The sequence below is a fragment of the Phodopus roborovskii genome, unplaced genomic scaffold, assembly GCF_943737965.1.
Source record: "Phodopus roborovskii unplaced genomic scaffold, PHOROB, whole genome shotgun sequence".
Classification (NCBI taxonomy): Eukaryota; Metazoa; Chordata; class Mammalia; order Rodentia; family Cricetidae; genus Phodopus; species Phodopus roborovskii.
In genome coordinates, this window is record NW_026125295.1 from 25,310,193 (window position 1) to 25,331,471 (window position 21,279).

The 21,279-nt window shown below is 40.6% G+C and overlaps 1 protein-coding gene across 2 annotated transcripts in view; it reads left to right on the forward strand.

The window, feature by feature from the left end:
• Positions 1 to 21,279, forward strand: part of Pls1 (plastin 1) — an 82,405-nt gene that overhangs the window by 25,393 nt on the left and 35,733 nt on the right. For both annotated transcript variants that reach the window (XM_051206983.1, XM_051206991.1), the window contains exon 2: positions 19,079 to 19,183. In XM_051206983.1, coding sequence (XP_051062940.1) covers positions 19,114 to 19,183 — 70 coding nt within the window. In that variant the 5' untranslated portion in view covers positions 19,079 to 19,113. The remainder of the gene's footprint in view (positions 1 to 19,078; positions 19,184 to 21,279) is intronic.

The window sequence follows — 21,279 nt, forward strand, 5'->3', positions numbered from 1 at the left end:
AATAGATTAGACATGGTAATGACATCTATGGTTTAGCCTCTTGATATATGTATATATTTTTATAGTTCCACGCCACACCTGTGTGTCAGGTTGGCCTTTCTACCTAGGCCAAATTCTTTTGAGATTAAAATCTGTAGTAGTAGGCAGGCAGAACTTTTGTTTCTGCATAGACTGAGTTGCTTGTTGTCTTTGGTCAAACACTGCCTTTTGCAGATGGTTATCCAAGGAAAGGCACAGCTCAGAGAAACTGAATATTAAATCTCCTGTATTTGTTTTCCTGGACCTCCAACGCAAGGCGCTAAGACCCTCGGAAGCAGGTATGCATGCAGCCGGGTTCCCTCGTCAGTGGCAGCGATCCCAGACACAGCTGCTGGTGTTCCCATGCAATTCTTACACTGAACTAAACTGCCTACAGATTTTCTCACTAAACTCTTCCCTTGCTCTGGGATTACTTTGCATGATCAATTCAAATGATAGCTTTGGTGTGATGGTCACACTGTTCTTAATTATGTCCTCTAAACTGTTAAGAAAGGAGGGCTTTGGTTTATGCAGGGTTGGATTTAAAAATTGCACATAATTCTTGGGTAGACTTTGATTTTCTTTTCAGGAATGGGAATGAAGTATTTGAGGAGTGCTGAAGTCACTCAGTATCCACTTTGTATTGCCTCCCAGAAGGCGTGTGTACTGATGCTTCCCAGCCAGTGAAGCCGGGAGTTTTTATTGTGGATAAGTGAAACTCCTTTTTTCTCTGCCTGAAGAGATTCTGTAGTTATGGTTTTTGTTTTGTTTTTTGTTTTTTTATAGCTGAGAGTAGACCATTGTTAGTGATGCAGTGTTGTGTTTGTGTATCTGGGCAGTGGAGAGAGAGAATCTAAATTGCAATAAGTTCTTTATTCTCATTTTTGCTCTTCTAAGTCTTGAAGAGTCAGAATTAATAGGAGATAGTGTTCTGGCTAAAGAATTTCACCATTGTGCTGGGCAGTGGTGCTTCATGCCTTTAATCCCAGCACTTGGAAGCAGAGCAGAGGCATTCGGATCTCTGTGAATTCAAGGCCAGCCTCTTCTACAGAGTGAGTGTGCTCCAGGATAGGCTCCAAACCTACAGAGAAACTCTATTTTGAAAAAGAAAACAGAAAAAAAAGGAAAAAGGAATTTCACTATTGCATTGATCTGGGAACAATAATCTGTTTTTTAGAAAGAGTTCCTTCTAAACAATTTCCACGTGAGCATGTCACCTTTTGCTCTGGTCATTTAAGATGGTTTGTGAGTTGGTTGGGCTGTTTTCTCACCAAAGCAGAAATTAAGCAGTCCCAGCCCACGTAAAGCTGAGACGGTCTTGAATGATGCATGCCAAGGAAACTCAGAAAGTGATACAACTGGCGATTTGAATAGGTCCCAGTGCCAAAGAGTTAAGGATGTGGGCAGTCTCAAAATGGAGATGCCTTCCAGAAGTTCAGCCTGGTCCTCTGTGTAGTAACCTTGAACTCTTACATCTCAATATTTTTATATTAGGACTTGACCTGTTCTGCTTAGGGAATTACAGTGTAGAGTTCCTCTGTGGCTCTTCTTAGGGAAACAAATTCATTAGGACCAGCTATCTCTAGAAAGTATTGCCGTAGAAAAATGTCACTTAGTTTAAAAAACAAAACAGAGAAAGCCAAGCCAAGCCTTCCTCAGAGCTTTATTTGGAACCCAAATTGCTTTGCCTGTGTCGTGCCCAGCCTTTAACAAAGGATGTATCCTTGTGTATCTCCTCTCATAATGAAACAACCAGTCGCTCAATTGTGTTCTCGTGGCACTGGGGGATAACATTCCTTTATGATCCTCAGTTTAGATCACATTACCACCCAAAGCATGATATTTGATGACCCTTATTAGGTTACTTTGCGTAGCTACAAATGTTGTTTGTGGTGTAGCCTTATCAAGCCTTTTGAAAAAGGCCACATCCCTTACTGATCCACAGTCCCTGCAGGAAAGGGTTCTGTTGCTGGGATCCTAGTAACAGGAGTCTCTGAGACTGGGGCAGTACTGAGGCCAAGCAGGCAGGCCCTGAAAATGCATACATCTTCAGCTCTCAAGTATTCCGCCGAGGACTGGCCTGGTTTTTCCTTTTAAGTGCTGATTTTTATCTCAAGCTCAGTGTTTCTAGACCTGAATTCTTAAAAGAATGGAAAAAGATAATGGCTGTTTCTGACCATGTTCTTTTAAAACTCAAGGTTTCTATCCTTTCCTCTCCCCGCAAATGTTTTGGATTTGGTTCTCATGGGGCAGTCAAGTCCAGCAAACCACAAGAGCAAAAGGTGCAAGGATTCTTATTTCTTTACCTGATCACAAAGTGGGAAGCTGAGCTATTTCTCCTAAAAATCTCTCCTAATGACCCCCAGGTGTTTGTAATTCCTCAACTCCCCTGTCAGTAAAAATATGAAGGCATGCACCACTTCCAAGCAGTAGGTTGTATGAAATGGCCTCATGCTGTCAGTATAAACTACATTTGAAATGCAAATGAATTTATGTTGAAGAATAAGACTTAGGAGCTGGAGAAATGGCTCAGTTGTTAAGCACACCCACGGCTCTTGCAGAGGACCGGGTATAATTCCTGGCACCCACGTGATGGTTCACAACATCTGTAACTCCAGTTCATGGGATCTGATGTCCTCTCCTGACTTCTGTGAGCACTGAATGTGTGCAGTGCACATACATACTGGAAGGCAAAACAGTCATACACATAAAGTTATATAAATAAATCTTAAAACGTTGTTAGAAAGAACCAGGATTAAAATGGAGACAGCATCCTTACTTAAAAACTGTCTCACCATTCATTGAGTTTGGAAAACAACCTATGGTTTTTAGAAAGACGGTTTCCTTAAAGACAGTTTAGAAAGCCCAAGGCCTTTTAAATTTCTCACTTGTCCTCATCAGTAAGAGCATACTAGGCGTATGCTACTTCTAAGAAACAGGTTTTATTAAGCTGGCTTTGTCTCATATATGTATGTATGTATGTATGTATGTATGTATGTATATGTATGTATGTGTATGTATGTATATATACATGTGTGTGTGTGTGTGTGTGTGTATACATTCCAAAATCTAAACCAGTCCAGCATCTGAAACACTCAAGCATTCTGGATTTAGAATGTCCAACCTGCATATATTTTAAATCTATTACTATATTCATGTTCCACTGAATGTGGTGTTCAGTGGTAAAGTGCTTGCCACCAAGCCAGACACCCTGAGTTCGTTCCCCAGGATCCGCCCGGTGGAAGAAGAGAGCAGACTGCTGCAGGTTGTCCTCTGACTGCCACATGTGTGATGTGGTCCATGTGTGCACACCCATGAAATAACTCAATAAGATATAATAAAAGCATGATCTTGAAAATGTGTTGTTAATGATAAGGCCTTTGTAGTAGCCTTAACTAATACTTCATGGTACATATATATATACAGGATATTGTTTACTGCCAATAGCTAAATTTAAAGTATTTTGGATAACCGTGATAATTTTGAAATTTTTGTCTAATACATAATCATTTGCTTTTGTTTTATTTTCTAGTATAGGGAAACCTATTTGCTCATTTAGTGGAGGTAGTTTAGGTATCAACTGGATTGCACAATCTCATCCAGGTATACATAAACTGCAGAATATTGCAAATACTGAAAGTTAAAAAAAGAAAGGAAGGAAGGAAGGAAGGAAGGAGTGAAGGAATTATGGTCACAGTACAACCTTTTTTTTCCCAAAAGAATTTAAATTCTGTGTGTGTGTGTGTGTGTGTGTGTGTGTGTGTGTGTGTACAAGTGCTCACAGAGGTCAGAAGAAGGCATCACATCCTTTGGAGTTAGTTGTAAGAGCTTGTAACCTGCCCCAAGTGGTACTTGGAAGCTAAATTCCAGTCCTCTGAAATAGTAGCAAGTGATGAGCCATCTCTCCTGTCCTAGCCCTTTCACTCTGGAATGCATTCTCTACTCCCAGGGAAATCGCTTCAGCTGTTTGTGTCATAAAATCCTCTACCATAAGCCCCAGGTTGCTGAGCTGTTGAAAATGTGTGTTAAATATTCATGAAGCTAAACTTGTCTCCCCTCACTCTAGTTTTAAAAGTAAACATAAGATATTCTGATATTTACCTCTTGCCCCCTCATTCTTGATGACCATACTAGGTTATTAGCAAACAAGAGCATGGCCTTAGTACTCTCATCTAATGAAAAGATGTTAGAGTAGATGACTATCAAGATATCAAGGTGTTTGATGTTTTATCTGTTGAGAAGTGAGATGTTTAACCTCTGTAATTTACTGCTTTAATTCTTTATAGAAACTACTTCCAAGCAGTGAGTGTTGCTATAAGGGTAAGTTAATCAGTCTAAAAGAAAACACTAAGTATGTTCAGAAATAGACTGATGCATTAAGGTTTGCTTTTCAAATCAAGACCTTAACAATGCTGGTCACACCCAAGTCAGAAATGGAGACGCCTCCTCTCTCCGTGCTCACTCACCTTAAACATTGTCCACTCAGGAAAATCATTGTCAGAACTCATGCTTGAAGTATTTGTCCCTTCATTTTTCTTGCTGTGGAATTCTACTTGTGCATTAGTCAACAGACCTGTTATTATGGTTATCTGTGAGTGTATCTGCCACTTATGAAGCATATCTGCTTACTGATAATGTCTTATGATAGGAAGTCTTGCTGGCTAACTTTTCCATTTAAAAAGTTGAAGAGGAGCTGTGGGGATGACTCAGTGGATAAAGGGCTTGCTGCATATGCACAAACACTTGAACTTAGATTACCAATATCCAAAATCCAGGCATGGCTGTTCATGCTGTAGAGGCAGTGAGGAGAGTCCCTGGGCCTTGAACCAGCAAGGGCAAATCTGAGAGCTCAAGGTACTGTGAGAAACCCTGTCTCAAACAAACAAACAAACAACAAACAAACAACAAATGGAGTCTGATCAAAGGAGGCACTCAGTGTCACCTCTGACCTTTACACGTGCATGCTTGCATAAATGTTTGCACACACTGGTGCATTCTCACCAGAACACCTGTGTGCACACACATAAACCATGTATACACAAGAGTATATATAGTTGGAGTTATTAGTTCAGAACCCATGGACTTGTAAAAAGTCCAGGAATGGGCTTGTGAGTGAGGCGAGGTGTATGTTAGTTACAAACTCCCTGAAGTGAGGTGAGGTGTATGTTAGTTACAAACTCCCTGAAGTGAGGTGAGGTGTATGTCCACAAACTCCCTGAAGTTATGTGCAGAATTTGGATGAATAGGTGCTTTTATGTAATCTATGTGTGACAACATCAGAAGACTTAAAATTTAGCCTGGTGGCACACACCTTTTATCCCAGCACTCTGGAGGCAGAGGTAGGTGGATCTCTGAGTTTGAGGTCAGCCTGGTCTATAGAGTGAGTTCCAAGACAGTCAGGGCTACACAGAGAAGCACTGTTTAAAAACAAACAAACCAGAATCAGTGCTATAGAGGAAGTACAGGCATCTATATTTATCTTTACTTTCCAACCAATTTTCACCACTGTGAAATGTTTTCAGCTCTTTTAGTATTTCATGGCCTTACCATGAATCTCAGTAGTTGTATGAACAGTACCCCAACTCTGCCTTGCCTTATCCCCACTAATATATGAACTCATGACAGTGTTTGGCTTATTGGTGACAATAACTCTTTACCTTTTAAAAACACCTGTCTTGGAACTTAATATGTGGCCCAAGCTTATCAGAATCTGTGGTCCTCTTGCCTTGATCTCGTGGGTGCTGAGAAGATTACAGCTATACAACCATTTTGCCCAGTTCATTACTTAATTCTTGTAATATGTAATAAAAAGTAGTATTTAAGTTACTAGTAAAAAGACAGAATTTAGGTTTAAAGTGAAGTCAAAAGAACCACGTCCAGAATTGTTGTGTAAACCTCTGAGTCATCTCATTTCACCGTTTACACAAAAGAGGCTCAGATCTCGCTCTTGAGTATCACGCAGAAAGTTGATTCCCTGTCTCCCTTGAGAAGCCGCTGCATGACTTCATTGCTCTTGGCCACACAAGAGTCATGTGTTTTATAGAAAGGAACACAGGACAAAGACTCAGGCACACTAAAAATAGCTTTAACACTTCCTAGCACTTGACCTGCACTGTAGGTTGGCCTTTCTGGCACTGTCTCCTTATGTGCAAATCAGGAAATGTGTGGGTTCATGAACATAGTAGTTTATATAGCATAATACGAGTAGTACTTATTCCTATCTCTCTCTCTCTCTCTCTCTCTCTCACACACACACACACACACACACATACACACGTATTATGAAATTTCATTTTAATTCTGCTTTCCATATGGGGTATATGAGAATCAGATGCAATAATACATGTGAAATATCTTATAAATTAGTAAACACTTATGCATGAACCTTAATTCTTCTACTATCAAACTTATTTTTATTTTCATGTTTTTGCGATAGCATCTTTAGCCTTGTCTGTCCTTGAACTCCCTATATAGTTGAGGATGAGTTTGAACTCCTGTTCCTTCTGTCTTTAGCTCCCAAGTGTGTGGTACCACATCTGGTCAAACTTATTCTTTCTTTTATAAAGTTTGTTATCATTATTAGCTAAGAAACACACAAACAGGCAGTTGTAACCCATAGTGAAAGGACAAAGAACTTAGCATCAAAATGGATTCAGAAGTTGCATAGATATTAAGGTTGTCAGATAGAGGTATATGATTGAGTTTTACTTGAAAAAGTTAAATAGCGACATAGCAAATACCTTTAAAGACCCAAATAGAAATTCTAGATTTCTATTTATAGTGGTAAAATTAGGGACAAATTGGACATTTGAGAAGTGAAATTTAGTAATCATGAAGTCACAGCAGTAGAAATTATCCACATTGAAACAGAAAATATTTGTAAAACACTTTAAATAATCAATAAATATGTGGATAGTTTCACACAGCCTCATACGTATATTCATCATCTTTCCAAGAAGGGGTAAAACAGAAGAAATGCTTACAGAGATAAGAGCTGGAAAAAAAGATCAAAATGAAAACTATAGACTTATAGTTCCGAGAAACTCAATGAACCCCAAGAAAAAAAAGATAGATGAAAATATTATTAAGGCAAACTGTAATAGAATAATATTAAGGCATATCATAATTAAATTGTTTAAAACAAGTGATAAGAGTAAAATCCTACAATAATGAAAGAAAGGAGATGTGATGTGTAGAAGAAGAAAGGTAACGATATAGACTGGAATGTAGATTTCCAGCTGGGAAAAGTACAGACAGTGCATGCAGGAACATTGTCAGTAGTGTAGGAGACAAGCAGGAGACTTAGAGCTAAACCCAGCAAAGACGTGCTCTGAACAAGGATGAAACAGACGTGGTTATGAAGCCGGCTCTTCACAGTACACGTTTGGTAAAGGAAGGACTTCAGGCAGAAGGAACAGGATACCGTGGAAATAAAAGTCTAGACAAAGGAATGCAAAATGTGGCGCTACATGGGTGGGTGGTCACATAGATTGTTTATTGGCATTTTTGTTTTATTTTCTGATTTTTCCGGACAGGGTTTTTCTGTGTAACAGCCTTGGCCATCCTGAAACTTGCTCTGTAGACCAGGCTGGCCTTGAACCTAAAGATTTGCCTGCTTCTGCCTCCTTAGTGCTGGGACTAAAGGCATGCACCACCACACCTGGCTCTTAGCATTTTAAAGGTTATTACTTTTTAAAGTTAAATTTATTTTCACTGGACACAATTTATAATAAATATACATATTTGATACTAAAAGATGATTACTTTAAAATGATAAAATGTGGCATGGGCTTTATAACAACAATAGGACACAGGCCAGGAGTGGGGGAAATGCCAGTATAAATTGAGTATTCTTTATCTGAAATACTTGCCATTAGACATGTTTCAGGTTTTTGGACTTCTGTACAGACTTTCTCCTGAAGCTTCCCAGCTTTACCAGTTGGCACATTTTAGGTTTAGGTTTTCAGATTAGTGATGCTCACCCTCCCTACCATTGTGGCATTCTGGTGCTGTCTGTGTGGCATGGAGTAAAATCTCTTGGAGATAAGTTGTAACAAGTTTTTAAAAATGCATGTTATAAAGCTCAATGTAACCACAAAAATTGTTGTAATTAATAATCAAAAGGAATAAATCGGAATTAGAAATATTTGAGTAATCACCAAAAGATAAAAAGAGAGGGAGAGAATAGTCAGAATCAGAAGACACAACGGGAAGAGGCTAAAACCTAACCATACCAATAATCACTCTAAAGAGTAATGCGTCCTGATCAAGAAAAGCTTATTCTAGGAATGTAAGACTGTTAACATCTTGACTCAATAATCGCAACTCAAAATATTAACAAGCAAAAGAGTGTAATTGGGGCTGGGAGATGGTTCAGAAGTTAAGAGCACTGATTGCTCTTCCAGGGGTCCTGAGTTCAATTCCTAGCAACTACACAGAGGCTCACAGCCATCTGTAATGAGATCCTGGTGCCCTCTTCTGGCCTCCAGGAATACATGCAGACAGAACACTGTACATAATAAAAAAATCTTTTTTAAAAAAGTGTATAATCATTTTAGGGACAGAAAAAGCATTGTAAGTTTAACATCCATTGGTGACTAGTGAACCCTCTACAAACACACACACACACACACACACACACACACACACACGCACCCACGCACACGCATGCACACTAAACTTCCTCAACCGATAGATGAAGGTTTTTCCATGGCTGCTTTGACAGCGTGCTTCATGATAAATGAATGGATGCTCACCCCCCCTTACGGCTGGGGGCAACCCGTAAAACCCAATAATAAGCAACTGTACAGTAAAATGGAAGACAACAGATTTGAATATTATGAAGCTATGTATGCTGAATTTAAAAAGCCAGAAGAATATAGTATTATTATTGATTTTAAAGAATGCAAACTAATCTGTAGTGACAATAGTCACTGTCTTAGTTAGGGTTCCTATTGATGTGATAAACACCACGATCAAAAGAAACTGGGGGGGAGGAAAGGGTTAATTTCTCATCAGTGAGGGAAGTCAGGGCGGGAACTTAAGGAGAGGCCATGTAGGAACACTGCTTACTGGCTTACTCCTCAGAGTTTACTCAGCAGGCTTTGGCTTAGCACCCAGGTACCACCCACAGTGAGCTGGGCCATCCTACATCAGTTGTCAATCAAGATGCTAATAGGTGCAGTCCTCAGGATCACCTGAGTAAATGGTACATTTATATCCTAATTTCCCTGTTGGATGACAATGTCTAATAATCAGGAACTGCTTTGGGAGGTATAAACTACTTGTACAATATAAAGTGTGGCCATTAACTTTTCTGTTATTGAAATTTGAGAGAGGAGAAACTTCCAGAGCTATGAGTACTGTTTTCTTTAATTCTGCAATAGCAAACAAGGTGGATGTCTCATATTATGTGGGCAAGTTCCTGCTTGCACATAGAGAATCGATCTTCTATCAGTAAGAAAACTGTAGTTTGCTGTTTGGTAAAACCCTTCAGAAGCGGCATGCTGCTTGTTATTGTGCTTTTTAGGAACAGTGGTAATAGCTTGAGAGTTATTACTTGTTACTATAATATCCCTTTGTAATTTTTTGTTTATTTGAAACAGGGTATCTCCGTGAAACAGTCTTGGCTGTCCTGGAACTCACTCTGTAGACCAGGCTGGCCTCGAACTCACAGAGATCCGCCTGCCTCTGCCTCTTGAGTGCTGGGATTAAAGGCGTGCGCCACCTCCGCACAGCCCCTCCTTGCTTTTAATGGGGACAGTTAGAGTTGGATCCTTTGTGTTGCAAAAATGTTATCTCAGGAATTCATCTCCAGAAATGTCAAAAATGGAAAGCTTCACTTGTGAGCCAGTGCGTGTCCTGCAATGGCAGCCCTGGGAAGGGCTCATTTGGCACCAGCTAGACTAGAGGTTCATTTACATTCCTTTGATTTCTGAGAATTCTGGGCTAGAGCTGGGGAAAGGATACCTAGGTTATTCCAGAGTACCTGTAAGGGAATTGTGAGTCATCAATCACTGTTTCCTGTTCTTTGATAGCTATTTGGTGTGGCACTGAAACATTCATTCTGAGGCATTTGAATTTATAGGCAATTACAGTCTGGGCAATCACCCCCCCCACACACACACACACATACAACACACCCCACAGTATATAATTTCCTGTGACTACACAATACATAAAACAGGAGCAAAGTATTTTTCAGAGACCAAAGAGAGTGGTGTAAAATAATTTCCATCATTTCCCCAAAGCTAGTTGAATCTTCCCATCAATTTTCCCAGTTTCTATCACACAGTGAGCACACTTGGGTCTAATAGCTCTGCACTGCAGAGTTAGGTCCTGGGCCATCTCTGAAAAGATCACAGGGAGCTTGGCTTGAGCTGTGGTCATGGAAAGAGACACATAGTGACCTCTGGTAAGAAGGTAAGGAATTGGGTTTGAATTTGATGGGCTCCCTGGGTGCAGAATCCAGCCTTTCTACTTACTATACACACTGTGGCCTCAGTTTCGTTCACTGAAAAGTGGGAACTGGAACATTACCAGTCTTACAGAATTGCTGTGAGACAGGTTATAGTACAGTACCTAGGAGAAGGTGTGGTCTGTGGTGAATACTCATGAATACCTGTCATAAAAAGAGTAAGACACCCCCCACCCCGCCCCGCCTTGTTTGGACTGCCTTTGGGAATGCTGTGCTTAGTGTTTTAGGGTAGCAAGCTCGTAGGAGTACCGAGCACTGATGGCAACACTTTCAGAATGGCGCACTTATATGTGGGTAAGGGTCAAATTTAAAACACAGTTGCTTTTGCAAGCCTAAGGATTGTGTAGAAGGCAAGTAAACCTAGCAAAGAAGTCTCTGGGGCTGCAGGTCTCGTCTTACTGGTATCCCTTGGCTGTAGGAACGGGGCATGTGGCCAGGGGTCTCCAGTCCCTGGAGTCAGACTGTCATCTCATCCCTACGTGATGATGGAGACACGGAGATGCTCTAGTCCCACTGCAGTGCTCCTGGGAGCTGCTATGGGCTTGCCTTCTGGAACCTGTTTGTTAGGCCTTCCCTTGAGAAGCACCCTTGCCCATACCGTCCCAGTACGATCATTTTAATTTTTGGAAAAATTTGATACAATAATGTAAGTGGACTTTTCTGCCTTTCCAGTGGCTCCACAATAGCCACACAGAGACTTAATATTAATTATAAATGCTCAGCCAATAGCTTAGGCTTTTCTCCAGCCCCCTCTTACAACTTAACTAACCCATTTTTATTCACCTATATAATGTCCTGCGGCTCGTTTACCTCATCTATCAACTTTCATGTTGCTTCTTCCGTGTGTGACTTGACATGCCTCAGACCCCCACCCTTCTTCCCAGCATTCTGTCTGCCCTGAAGATCCTGCCTAGCTATTGGCCAATCAGCTTTTCATTAACAATTGAGAGCAACACATTTTCACATTGTCCAGAAGGGTCATTCCACAGCACAGTAAGCTTTGCTTTTTTGTTTCTATCTTGTTTTACCTACAGTCAGAATACTTGGTACAAATTACAGGTAGGGTAAGGGTTTTCACCATCAGCGAAGTCAGAGGGCATGGGTGAAGCCAGCAGTCCTAGAGCCAGAGGTCATAGGAAATCTTGAAGTTTTTTTTTTTTTTTTTCTCCTCAGCAGTAATGAAGAGGAAAACTCTACTATTAGTAGGAACTTAACATGGAACTGAAGATTGTTATCACACTTAGCAAAATAAGCCAAACTCAGAAAACAAAACAAAACAAAAATCAACAACAACCCACATTTCCTCTCTTGTGAAATCTAGAGTAAAGTAAAAATTTAAGAAAGTAAAGGTCAGAAGAAGGGGACTAGCGGGAGGGGAAGCTGTTAATGAACTTTACTAAACCTTTCTCATGGATAGAGCCCATTCAGGCTACTGGGGGGACAAACCCTTTTACTTGTGAGGAACAAGCAATGAGGTAGACTAAAGGAACAAAGTGAGATCATTGCATGCAACGTATGACCAGGAATAAATTACCGAGTGTGAACTGAACAGTACGTAAGAGGTGAAGGTCTGACCCAAGGAAGGGACAGAGGTATCGTGTCTTAGACCCGTGAGGAGGAACTCAACGGGGAGGGTGCTGGAAGAATGTCCATGTGGTAGTGCAGGGCGTAATGAAAGGGGAAAGACCAGAGAGAAAAAAGCAGATTATTTGTTGTTTTCCGGAAAACTGCCAGGCTTCTGTTTAGGAGATCACAAAGTCAGTCAGTTTAGAATCAAATGTCATTTCACCCTGTGTGGTATAGGACTTCCTTCATTCTTTTGTTTGGCTGGTTTTTCTTTTTTGAGACAGGGTTTCTCTGTAGCTTTGGAGCCTTCCCTGGGATTTGCTCTGTAGACCAGGCTGGCCTCGAACTCACAGGGATCCACCTGGCTCTGCCTCCCAAGTGCTGGGATTAAAGGCACATGCCACCACTACCTGGTTAGGCCTTTATTCCTTATATATACCTAATTGGTATGCATTCTCAAGATCTCTAGTGTTATCTAGGCATCCAGGCAATTCTCAAACATGGAAAATAACTTCTTTTTAAAAAATACTTTGGGACTTGGCAAATCCAGGCTGTTGACAGTAAAATTCCATTTAAAAGAAGAGTTTATGTAGCTGCTTCTTAAGGATCAAAAGAAAAAGATGACTTCAATTCTTTTAGGGCTGTAGGATTCTTGGGGAGATTTTGAACCTTTTAAATCCCTTTAATACCAAAGGACAGTTGTGCTGGTATGTAGCATAGGAAACTTGTATTTAGCCAAGAAAATGATATCTCAACTCCTACTTATATTGAAGAGTTAGTAGACAGACATTCCAATTAACCAGAGGAAAATCTGATTCAAAATAGCAGGTTGAAGGAGACTATGACTGTGGGGGTCTTTACAGAATGGATGGTGGTATCTCTGGTGTTCAGTAGGAAGCTGTGGGAAGACTGTAGACATATGGAAACACTTTCCAGGTTTGCCTGAAACTAGAAAGGAAACTTCAGTTAACTTGTTAAGCTACTTGTGTTTTTCAAGCTACTTGTGTTTTTCACAGCTTGTGTGGTGGTAGATTCCGGTGACACTGAGATCTTTAAACTTGAAATGGGGCACTGAAAATAGAAATAACAGGGAAGGGGCAGGCCATAGTGGGTGGCGAGAGACGTGGAGGAGGGTGCAGAGGTCCAACAGCACCCACCACCTTTACAGAAATGTCTGCCGCCTTCACCCATCAGTCCTCGGTGGCAACTGGAAATCACCACGTGGCCTAGTCTGCAGGCTCTTCTGGTGGAAGTTCTCTGCGCCTGCTGCCTCAGTGGCTGGCATCTACCAATTTTCTCTTTTTCCTTCTCCTCAAAGTAATCTCCATTTTCCCCCCTGTCTTCTTCATCTATGCCTTGTCTGCCAACCCCAACCCAGTCCCCAAACACCTGACCTAGGGAAACCTTTTCCTAGGTTTACGCTTTCCAAGGACAGAGGGGACCCACAGGCTTCTGGCTGATCTTGCATTCTGTGTTTCCAGGACTCTAAGCAGATATTGTTGTTGCTTTAAAGGAGGAGAGAGAAGACTAAGCAGAAGGTAGTATTTCAGTAAGTTCTGTCATAATATTAATATGCAGTTGCTGAGGATTGAGGTATTTGCAGTTTTCAAAGCCTCGAAAATTTCCCCATTTCAAAAAAGAGAGGCCAAGAAGTCATCTTTATATTTGGTTGATTACTTTTTAGTTTTTTCCTTATTATCCTTTCCATCTGCTTTCCCTTACTATAATAATTTCTGGTTCCATTTATTTTCCTGCAAATGTCATGACTTCATTTATCTTCACGCTATGACTTTCTGAAGCGTCAGAGACAGGAACTATGTCATGGAGTGGTGGGATTAAATAAGAATACACACAGAGCATCGAAGACAGGTCTGTTAGTGTATATACTTAGTGTTTTAATCATTGTATTTTACATTGTAAGGAAATACCAGTGTTCTTTAAAATGCTAATATATAAGTAATAAGCTTATATATAATAATGGTATTATCCGTATTTAGAAAAGTGTATCCAGGCTGCTAGAACTCATTGTATTTTATTCACTGTTGTACTATAGCTACCTTTGCTGTTTTTCAGTTATTTAGAGGAGCTAGAAGGTTTATTTTCTAAAAGGATACAGATAGTATTTAATAATGAAAAGAAAGTTTCTTTTCTACCACTTGTCCATCTGCATTTCCTCTCAAGAAGCATCTTTTTTTTTTCTTTCCTATATAATTATTGTTTTACTGACATTTAATGAGCATTAAGTGGTAACAATAAAGTTAGGAAATTAAGACTTGCATTTGAATTTCAGTTTCATAAGTCACTGAAGTGATTTAAAGAAGTCTGGCTGCTCTTCTAGAGGTTCTGGGTTCAATTCCCAGTAACCACATGGTGACTCACAACCATCTCTCGTGGGAGCCTATGCCCTCTTCTGGCTTGCAGGCATATGTGCAGACTGAGCACTCACATATGTAAAATACATAAATAGGTAAATTTGATTGGTAAAGCACTTTCCATGCAGGTCTGGGGGACTAAGTTCTGTCCCTAGCACCGCGTCAAAAGCAGGTCTAGGGTGAGTGTCTGTAATCTTAGCATTGGAGGGATGGAGATAGTTGGGTCCCTGGGTGTTTGTCCCAACCAGTGTTGCTAAATGATTGAGTTCTAAGTTCAGGGAGAGACCTTACCCCAAAACTAAGGTGGAGAGTGACTGAGAAAAGACATGCAGTATTGATCTCTGGCCTCTACATGCAGAAGTACACAGAATTACACAAACCTGTAAACGTATGAACACATATGCATATATGCGTGTACAAAAGAGTATATGTAGTTTTTTTGTTTGTTTGTTTTTGCTCTTTGGTGCTTGAGGGCCCACCACCCTGCTCCCACACAGAGACTTAGTTTTACTTATGAATACATGGCTTTAGCTTGGCTTGTTTTTAGCAAGCTTTTCTTTTTTTTCAAAACAGGGTTTCTCTGTGTGGCTTTGGAGCCTGCCTTGGAACTTGCTCTGTAGACCAGGCTGGCCTTGAACTCACAGAGATCCACCTGTCTGTGCCTCCTGAATGCTGGGATTAAAAGCCAGTTTTTCTTAAATTATCTCATCTTCCTTTTGCCTCTGGGCTTTTATCTTTCTCTATTCTGTTTACCTTTCTTTTACTCTGTGGCTGGCTGGGTAGCTGGCCCCAGACATTCTCCTCTCATTTTCTCCCTCCTTCTCTTTATCTTATTTATTCTCTCTGCCTGCCAGGCCTGCCTATTTCTTTCTCTCCTGCCTAGCTATTGGCCATTTAGCTCTATTAGGCCAATCAGGTGTTTTTGACAGGCAAACAGCGTTAAACAAATGCAACATAAAAGAACACAACATATCTTTGCATCATTAGACACATATTCCACAGCATAAAAGAATGTGACACATCTTTAATATTCCACAACAGTATATCTTCAGCTGCTTTTAAACATGCACAATTGCAGTCCTAGGGCAGAAGACTTTGAGATCAGCCTGGCCTAAACAGAGAGACCCTGTCCTACCCTTCCACACTCCAAATGTCTGCCTTAAAGATTGTTCTGTGTTTTTGTTTGTTCATTTAAATAATACAAGACCTAAAGCAACATCTTTTACAATTTTTAAATATGAAGGCAAAAAGAATAAGAATAATGTATGGGTAAAATGAGTTTTTCAATACAGTACATGCAAATGTTTTGCTTGATTATGGGAAAATAAAATTATTATATATAATTAACAAATTACATAAAATCAAATAGGTGTGGAAAGCATTGATCCCCAGCTTTATGGTTACTGTTAGTATTCAGGCATCTGTGCTGGCCTATCCTTGGGGTTCTGATAGGATGCAGCCTCAGCTGTAGCCACTAAGAGCACCATCTGTGCACTATGCTCCCTTTAAAAGGGCCCTGCCTCTCTCCCTCTCTCTCCCTCCCTCTCCCACTTCTTCTTCTTTCCTGCTGCTCCCTGAGGCTTCTCTCCCTTTTTTTAAATGATCCTTTTCTTCTAATAAAAAAAAAAAAAAAAAAAAAAAAACCCTCTGCTTGAACCCTGTTGCATGGCGTCTTTCTCTTGCACACTGCTTTTCTTTTCTTTTTTAATTTAAATATATTTTAATATTCTTACATATTGATCCCAGTTCCCTCTCCCTCCCTCCTATATCCCCTCCCATTCCATTCCCCACCCCCACTCCACAGGGAAGGTGAGACCTTCCAGGAGGGCTCAACAAAATTTGTAAACTCATTTGGAGTAGGGTCTAGGCCCTCCCTCCTGCCTCTAGGTTAAGGGGGTATCCCTCCATGGGGAATGTGTTCCCAAAGTCATTCTGTGCACCAGGGGTACATCCTGGTTCCACTGTCAGAGGTCCTTTAGAATGCCCAGGACTTCTAACTGAGATCCATGTTCAGGGGGTCTGAGTCAGTCTAATGCTGGTTTCCCAGCTATCATTCTGGGGTTCCATGAGCTCCCCCTTGTTCAGGTCAGCTGTTTCTGTGGGTTGTAGCCTGGTCTTGACCCCTTTTCTTATCACTCCTCCCCCTCTGCAACTGGATTCCAGGAGTTTGGCTCAGTGTTTAGCTGTGGATGTCTGCTTCTGTTTCCATCAGCTACTAGATGAGGGCTCTATGATGGCGTATAAGTTAGTTATCAATCTCATTATCAGGGAAGGGCATTTAAGGTAGCCTTTTGCTGAGATTGTTAGTTGGGGTCATCCTTGTAGGTCTCTGGACATTTCTCTAGAGTCAGTTTTCTCTTCAAACCTATAATGGCTCCCTCTATTTTGGGATCCCTTGTTTTTGCTCTCCTCTATTTGACCCCCTACCCAATCTTCCTGGTCCCATATGTTCTCCTCTCCTCCCCTTCTCTTTCTCCTAACTCTTTCTCCACTCACCCCTCTCCCCCACCCCACACACACTCCCAATATGCTCAGTAGATCTTCCCTTTCCCCTTCTGTGAGGGAGCTTGTATGAATCTCTTAGATTCCTCCTTGTATCCTAGTTTCTCTGGCAGTGTGAATTATAGGCTGGTGATCCTTTGCTTTATGTCTAAAATTACAACAGTTATCATTTCAAATGTGAAGCCCTCAGCACAATTAATTTGCAGCCTTTAAAACTAGGCAAGTGCTAGAGATCATTTTGAATAAGACAGGCAAGATGACCAAGACCGCAGAGATTCACAGCAACCACTGTCAGATACAGGGTTGGTGAAGATCTTTTCCCATTCTGTAGGCTGCTGTTTTGTCTTACTGATTGTGTCCTTTGCCTTACAGAAGCTTTTCAGTTTCAGGAGGTCCCAGTTATTAATTGTCCATCTCAGTGCCTGTGCTACTAGTGTTCTGTTCAGGAAGTTGTCTCCTGTGCCAATGTGTTCAAGGCTACTCCCCACTTCATCTTCTATCAGGTTCAGTGTGGTTGGTTTTATGCTGAGTCTTTGATCCATTTAGATTTGAGTTTTATGCAGGTTGATAGATAAGGATCTGTTTTCATTCTTCCACATGCTGACATCCAACATTGTATTTTTTTTTAAAAAACAGTGTATGATTAAATAGTGGGCAGTATAATATTTAAAACCATACTTAATTGCATTAAATTAAGACTAAGTTCTAGAAAAATTACAAAACACAAATCTGTCATTTTGAGACAGAGAATATCAAAGATTGTAAACAAATTGATGTGCACATCACCCCAGTCTTAGTACATGTATTGCTGAAGCAGGTGCTGTGTTCGGATCACAGCACTTTTTGAGTGTTTCATTTCATTTGATATATTAAATTGCCAGGGATAAATTTCAGTGAATAAATTATTTTGATAATTGATATGATTTTGTGAAAATCTGGGAGTATCGAAGCTCACATAAATGAGATTATATGTAAGTATAAAAGAGTATGAAAAGGGGTTTCCCACCTAGCTTTAGTTGCTATTACCTTATAAGGTGCAAGTGTTTGCCTATGACATATGAACTGTCTTGTATAACTAGGTACACATGAGAGGAATATAATTTGTATGTATCTTCAGTGCTGAATATAAAAATCACTAAGTCATCTAAAAATAGGAGTTATGCTGGATGTGGTGGTGTATGCCCATAACCTCAGTTAGGAGGCAGATTATCTTGCCTTTCCAGGCTAGCCTGGGCTCCATAGTATGACATAGTCTCAAAAAACAAAATAAAAAACTGAACTGTTACATATCAGAAGTCTTAAACATGTAAGAAGATAAAGAAGATATTAATTCAGTGCTATTTTTGGATAGTAAGATGAGAGTAATTTAGAATTTTTGGGTGTACTTTATATAAGCAACACCATGTTTTTCCCTTGATTTTATTTATGTGTGCCCCTGCTTGTTTGTATGTGAAATAGATGGATATATGCAGTACTTGCAGAGGCCAGAAGAGAGTGTTAAATCTCTCAGACTGTAGTTACACACGGGTGTGAGCCACTCCGTATGGGTAGTAAGAATGAGTGTAGGGCCTCTGCAAGACCAGCATACTTCACTGAGCCCATTTCTTACTTTCTTATAGTTTTACACACTTTTAAATTTGTTTTCTCTGTTCTGAGAAGGGCTCCACTAACCTGGACTGACTTCTCACAGGGAAAGGGGAAGAATGTGGCTATGGTTGAATTATTTTGAAGGCGAGCATTTCAACCATAAATCCATCTCTGCATGAGCAGACACTAACCGTTTTTGTGGTTATTACATGTGTCATTAAGCTTTGCTTTCTTTGGCCTTTATACTTGCAAATGTTATGCTTCCCTCAAATCGGAATAGTTCAGGTAAAATATAAATGGAAATGACACAGACTGTTGAGAAGGTTCATGTTTTGTAGAAGCTAGGGGTGTTTTCACAAGGCTCATTCCCCACCCCCAATACTGAGTCTGTTGTTTCCTGGCCTGTGCTGAAAGTGTCACTAGGAGACACTACTGTTTTCTGTTCCTTGTCATCGGCCAGACCTTCTTGCAGAGTTTGTGCTGATTCCATGCCTTACATGTCTTAATCAAATGTTTCCCGAGAGCTAATACTCTCTCTGTAATATGTTCTTTCTAGACATAAAGACCTGAGGTGGCCTTTCTTGTCTAAAGATGGAAAACAGTACCACCACCATTTCTCGGGAGGAGCTTGAGGAGCTCCAAGAAGCATTTAATAAGATAGGTAAGTTCCAGGAAGCCTAACTGTGGGGTTCCAGTTCTGTTTGCTGCCAGACGTCAGACTTGGAACCACACCTATGACCTCCGCTGCCACTCAGCTATCCTCAAGGGCATTCCTTTCTTTTCTTTTTTAAAACCAGGGTTTTAGTGCATTTTTTTCTGAAAGATAAGCTAGAGATGAGCTGGCGTTTCTAGGTGGGTTGGACTTTAGTTCTTGGTCATTCCCGAGCAGAGGATAATCCAGGTTAATGAATGATGGCGCAACTGAATACACTTTCCATGGTACCCTCATCACAGAGAAGAAAATACAGAAACACTTCCTTGTGTACAAACTGAACTCTGCCCATATGTCTTTGTCACTAACAACAGTACTTTCTACCTTAATGCAGAACATTTAAAAATACAGCTTTGTTTTTAAAAGCCCAATGTCTCATTTTCCCTCCTATGCGTAAGTTTTAAAAAGCTCAGTATGTTCCCAAAGACCGACTGCCTCCATTTTCTTCTTCCCCTCTCTGAAATCATCCCGTGTTTTGTCTTTGATGTTATTAGCTTAGCAGCTTTGTGCTGTTCTCTTCTAAAAACACTTCTCGATGTCTGTGGGATCTCAGTGTCACACTTTCCTCTTTGAAAACTCCAGTGGAAAAGGAGAATTTCAACACGCCTTTTATTTCCTTCCTTCCTTCCTTCCTTCCTTGCTTCCTTCCTTCCTTCCTTCCTCATCTTCTCTCTTCTCTCTCTCTCTCTCTCTCTCTCTCTCTCTCTCTCTCTCGCTTTTGGATTTTTTGCTTTAGTTTGTAAATATATTCAAGTAAAACTTGACCTCTGTGAAAGCAGAGCTCAGTGTTTCCCCTGTCCTCAGCAAACCTCTTGGGTAAGGAAGCTCTGCATGAAAAACAAGTCAGGTGGTGGGGCGGGGCTGTCATCATGCTCATGGGTGCTCATGAGTGTTCTCACTCTTGGATTTCTCACCAGCCTCCCGAACCATGACTAAAATTCTTATAGAGTAAACCTTAGAATACATAATAATGGTTGTTAAAAATATAGCTTAGCTTGCCTTCAGAAAGGGATTCGCGCATCGTTGGTGTGTAAATGAGCACTTCTAAAAAAATCTATGCCTTGCTCTTCTGCTTGGGGATGGAGGTGGAATCACCCCCATTGGTCACTGTAACACTGCATGCATATGGCGTGATTTGCAGAAGACTATTAGCAATAAATGTTTTAGAATATTGTCTGTACTGCTCAGAGAAGCCAAGAATTGGGCGGTATTGAATGCTCATTCTTATTTTAGGCATCCAAAACCAGCCAATAAAAGTGGACCTGCCAGTTTGGCATTGCAGTCATTTTATAGGTGCCTTTTAATGAAAGAGATTCTTCCTGGGTCTCAGTAAAATGAGTTAGTAATCTATTTTCTTTGTCAAGCATGCCAACTTTAATCTTTCTGACTCATGGAAAATAATTCTGCAATATTTAATTAATGGTATTTTGAGTAGGCAATCCACTGATGAAATAAAACTTTGACAGCAAGAGAGTTTGCACTGTGAGAGAGCACTAGCAGAGTATGTACTCACTGACTTTTTACAAGATAAACTGTGATTCATGAACTCAGCAAGGACAAACAACCCTTTAGTGAACACACCTATTCAGCCTTACCGGAGGGAGGATTTTGAGATCACTGGGGGAAAGCAGGAAGTTAAAAATACCTATCTGTCCTGTTTTCTCTTTAAAATTGGGTTAAAACACCACAGAGCATTTTGACCATCATGAGGGTACCGTTCAGTGGGATCACGTACCACCTTCTATTCAGCACCACCTTCTTTTTCCAGCAGTCCCTTTCATTGTGCCACACCAAAAACTCCACATCTGTTAACAGCAGCTTCCACGTCCCTCTCCTCCAGTCTCCGGAGACCACCACTCCCCCCTTCTGTCTAAATTTTCCTCTTCTAAGTACTGTGCGTAAATACAATCATGCTCTATCTGTGACTTCATGACTGCTTTCTCACTCAGCGTGAGCTAATGCTTTTATGATGTAGCATATGTCACAACCATCTTCCTTTGAAAGCCTGAATAATATTCTGTTGTGTGTGTAAACAGCAGCATTTT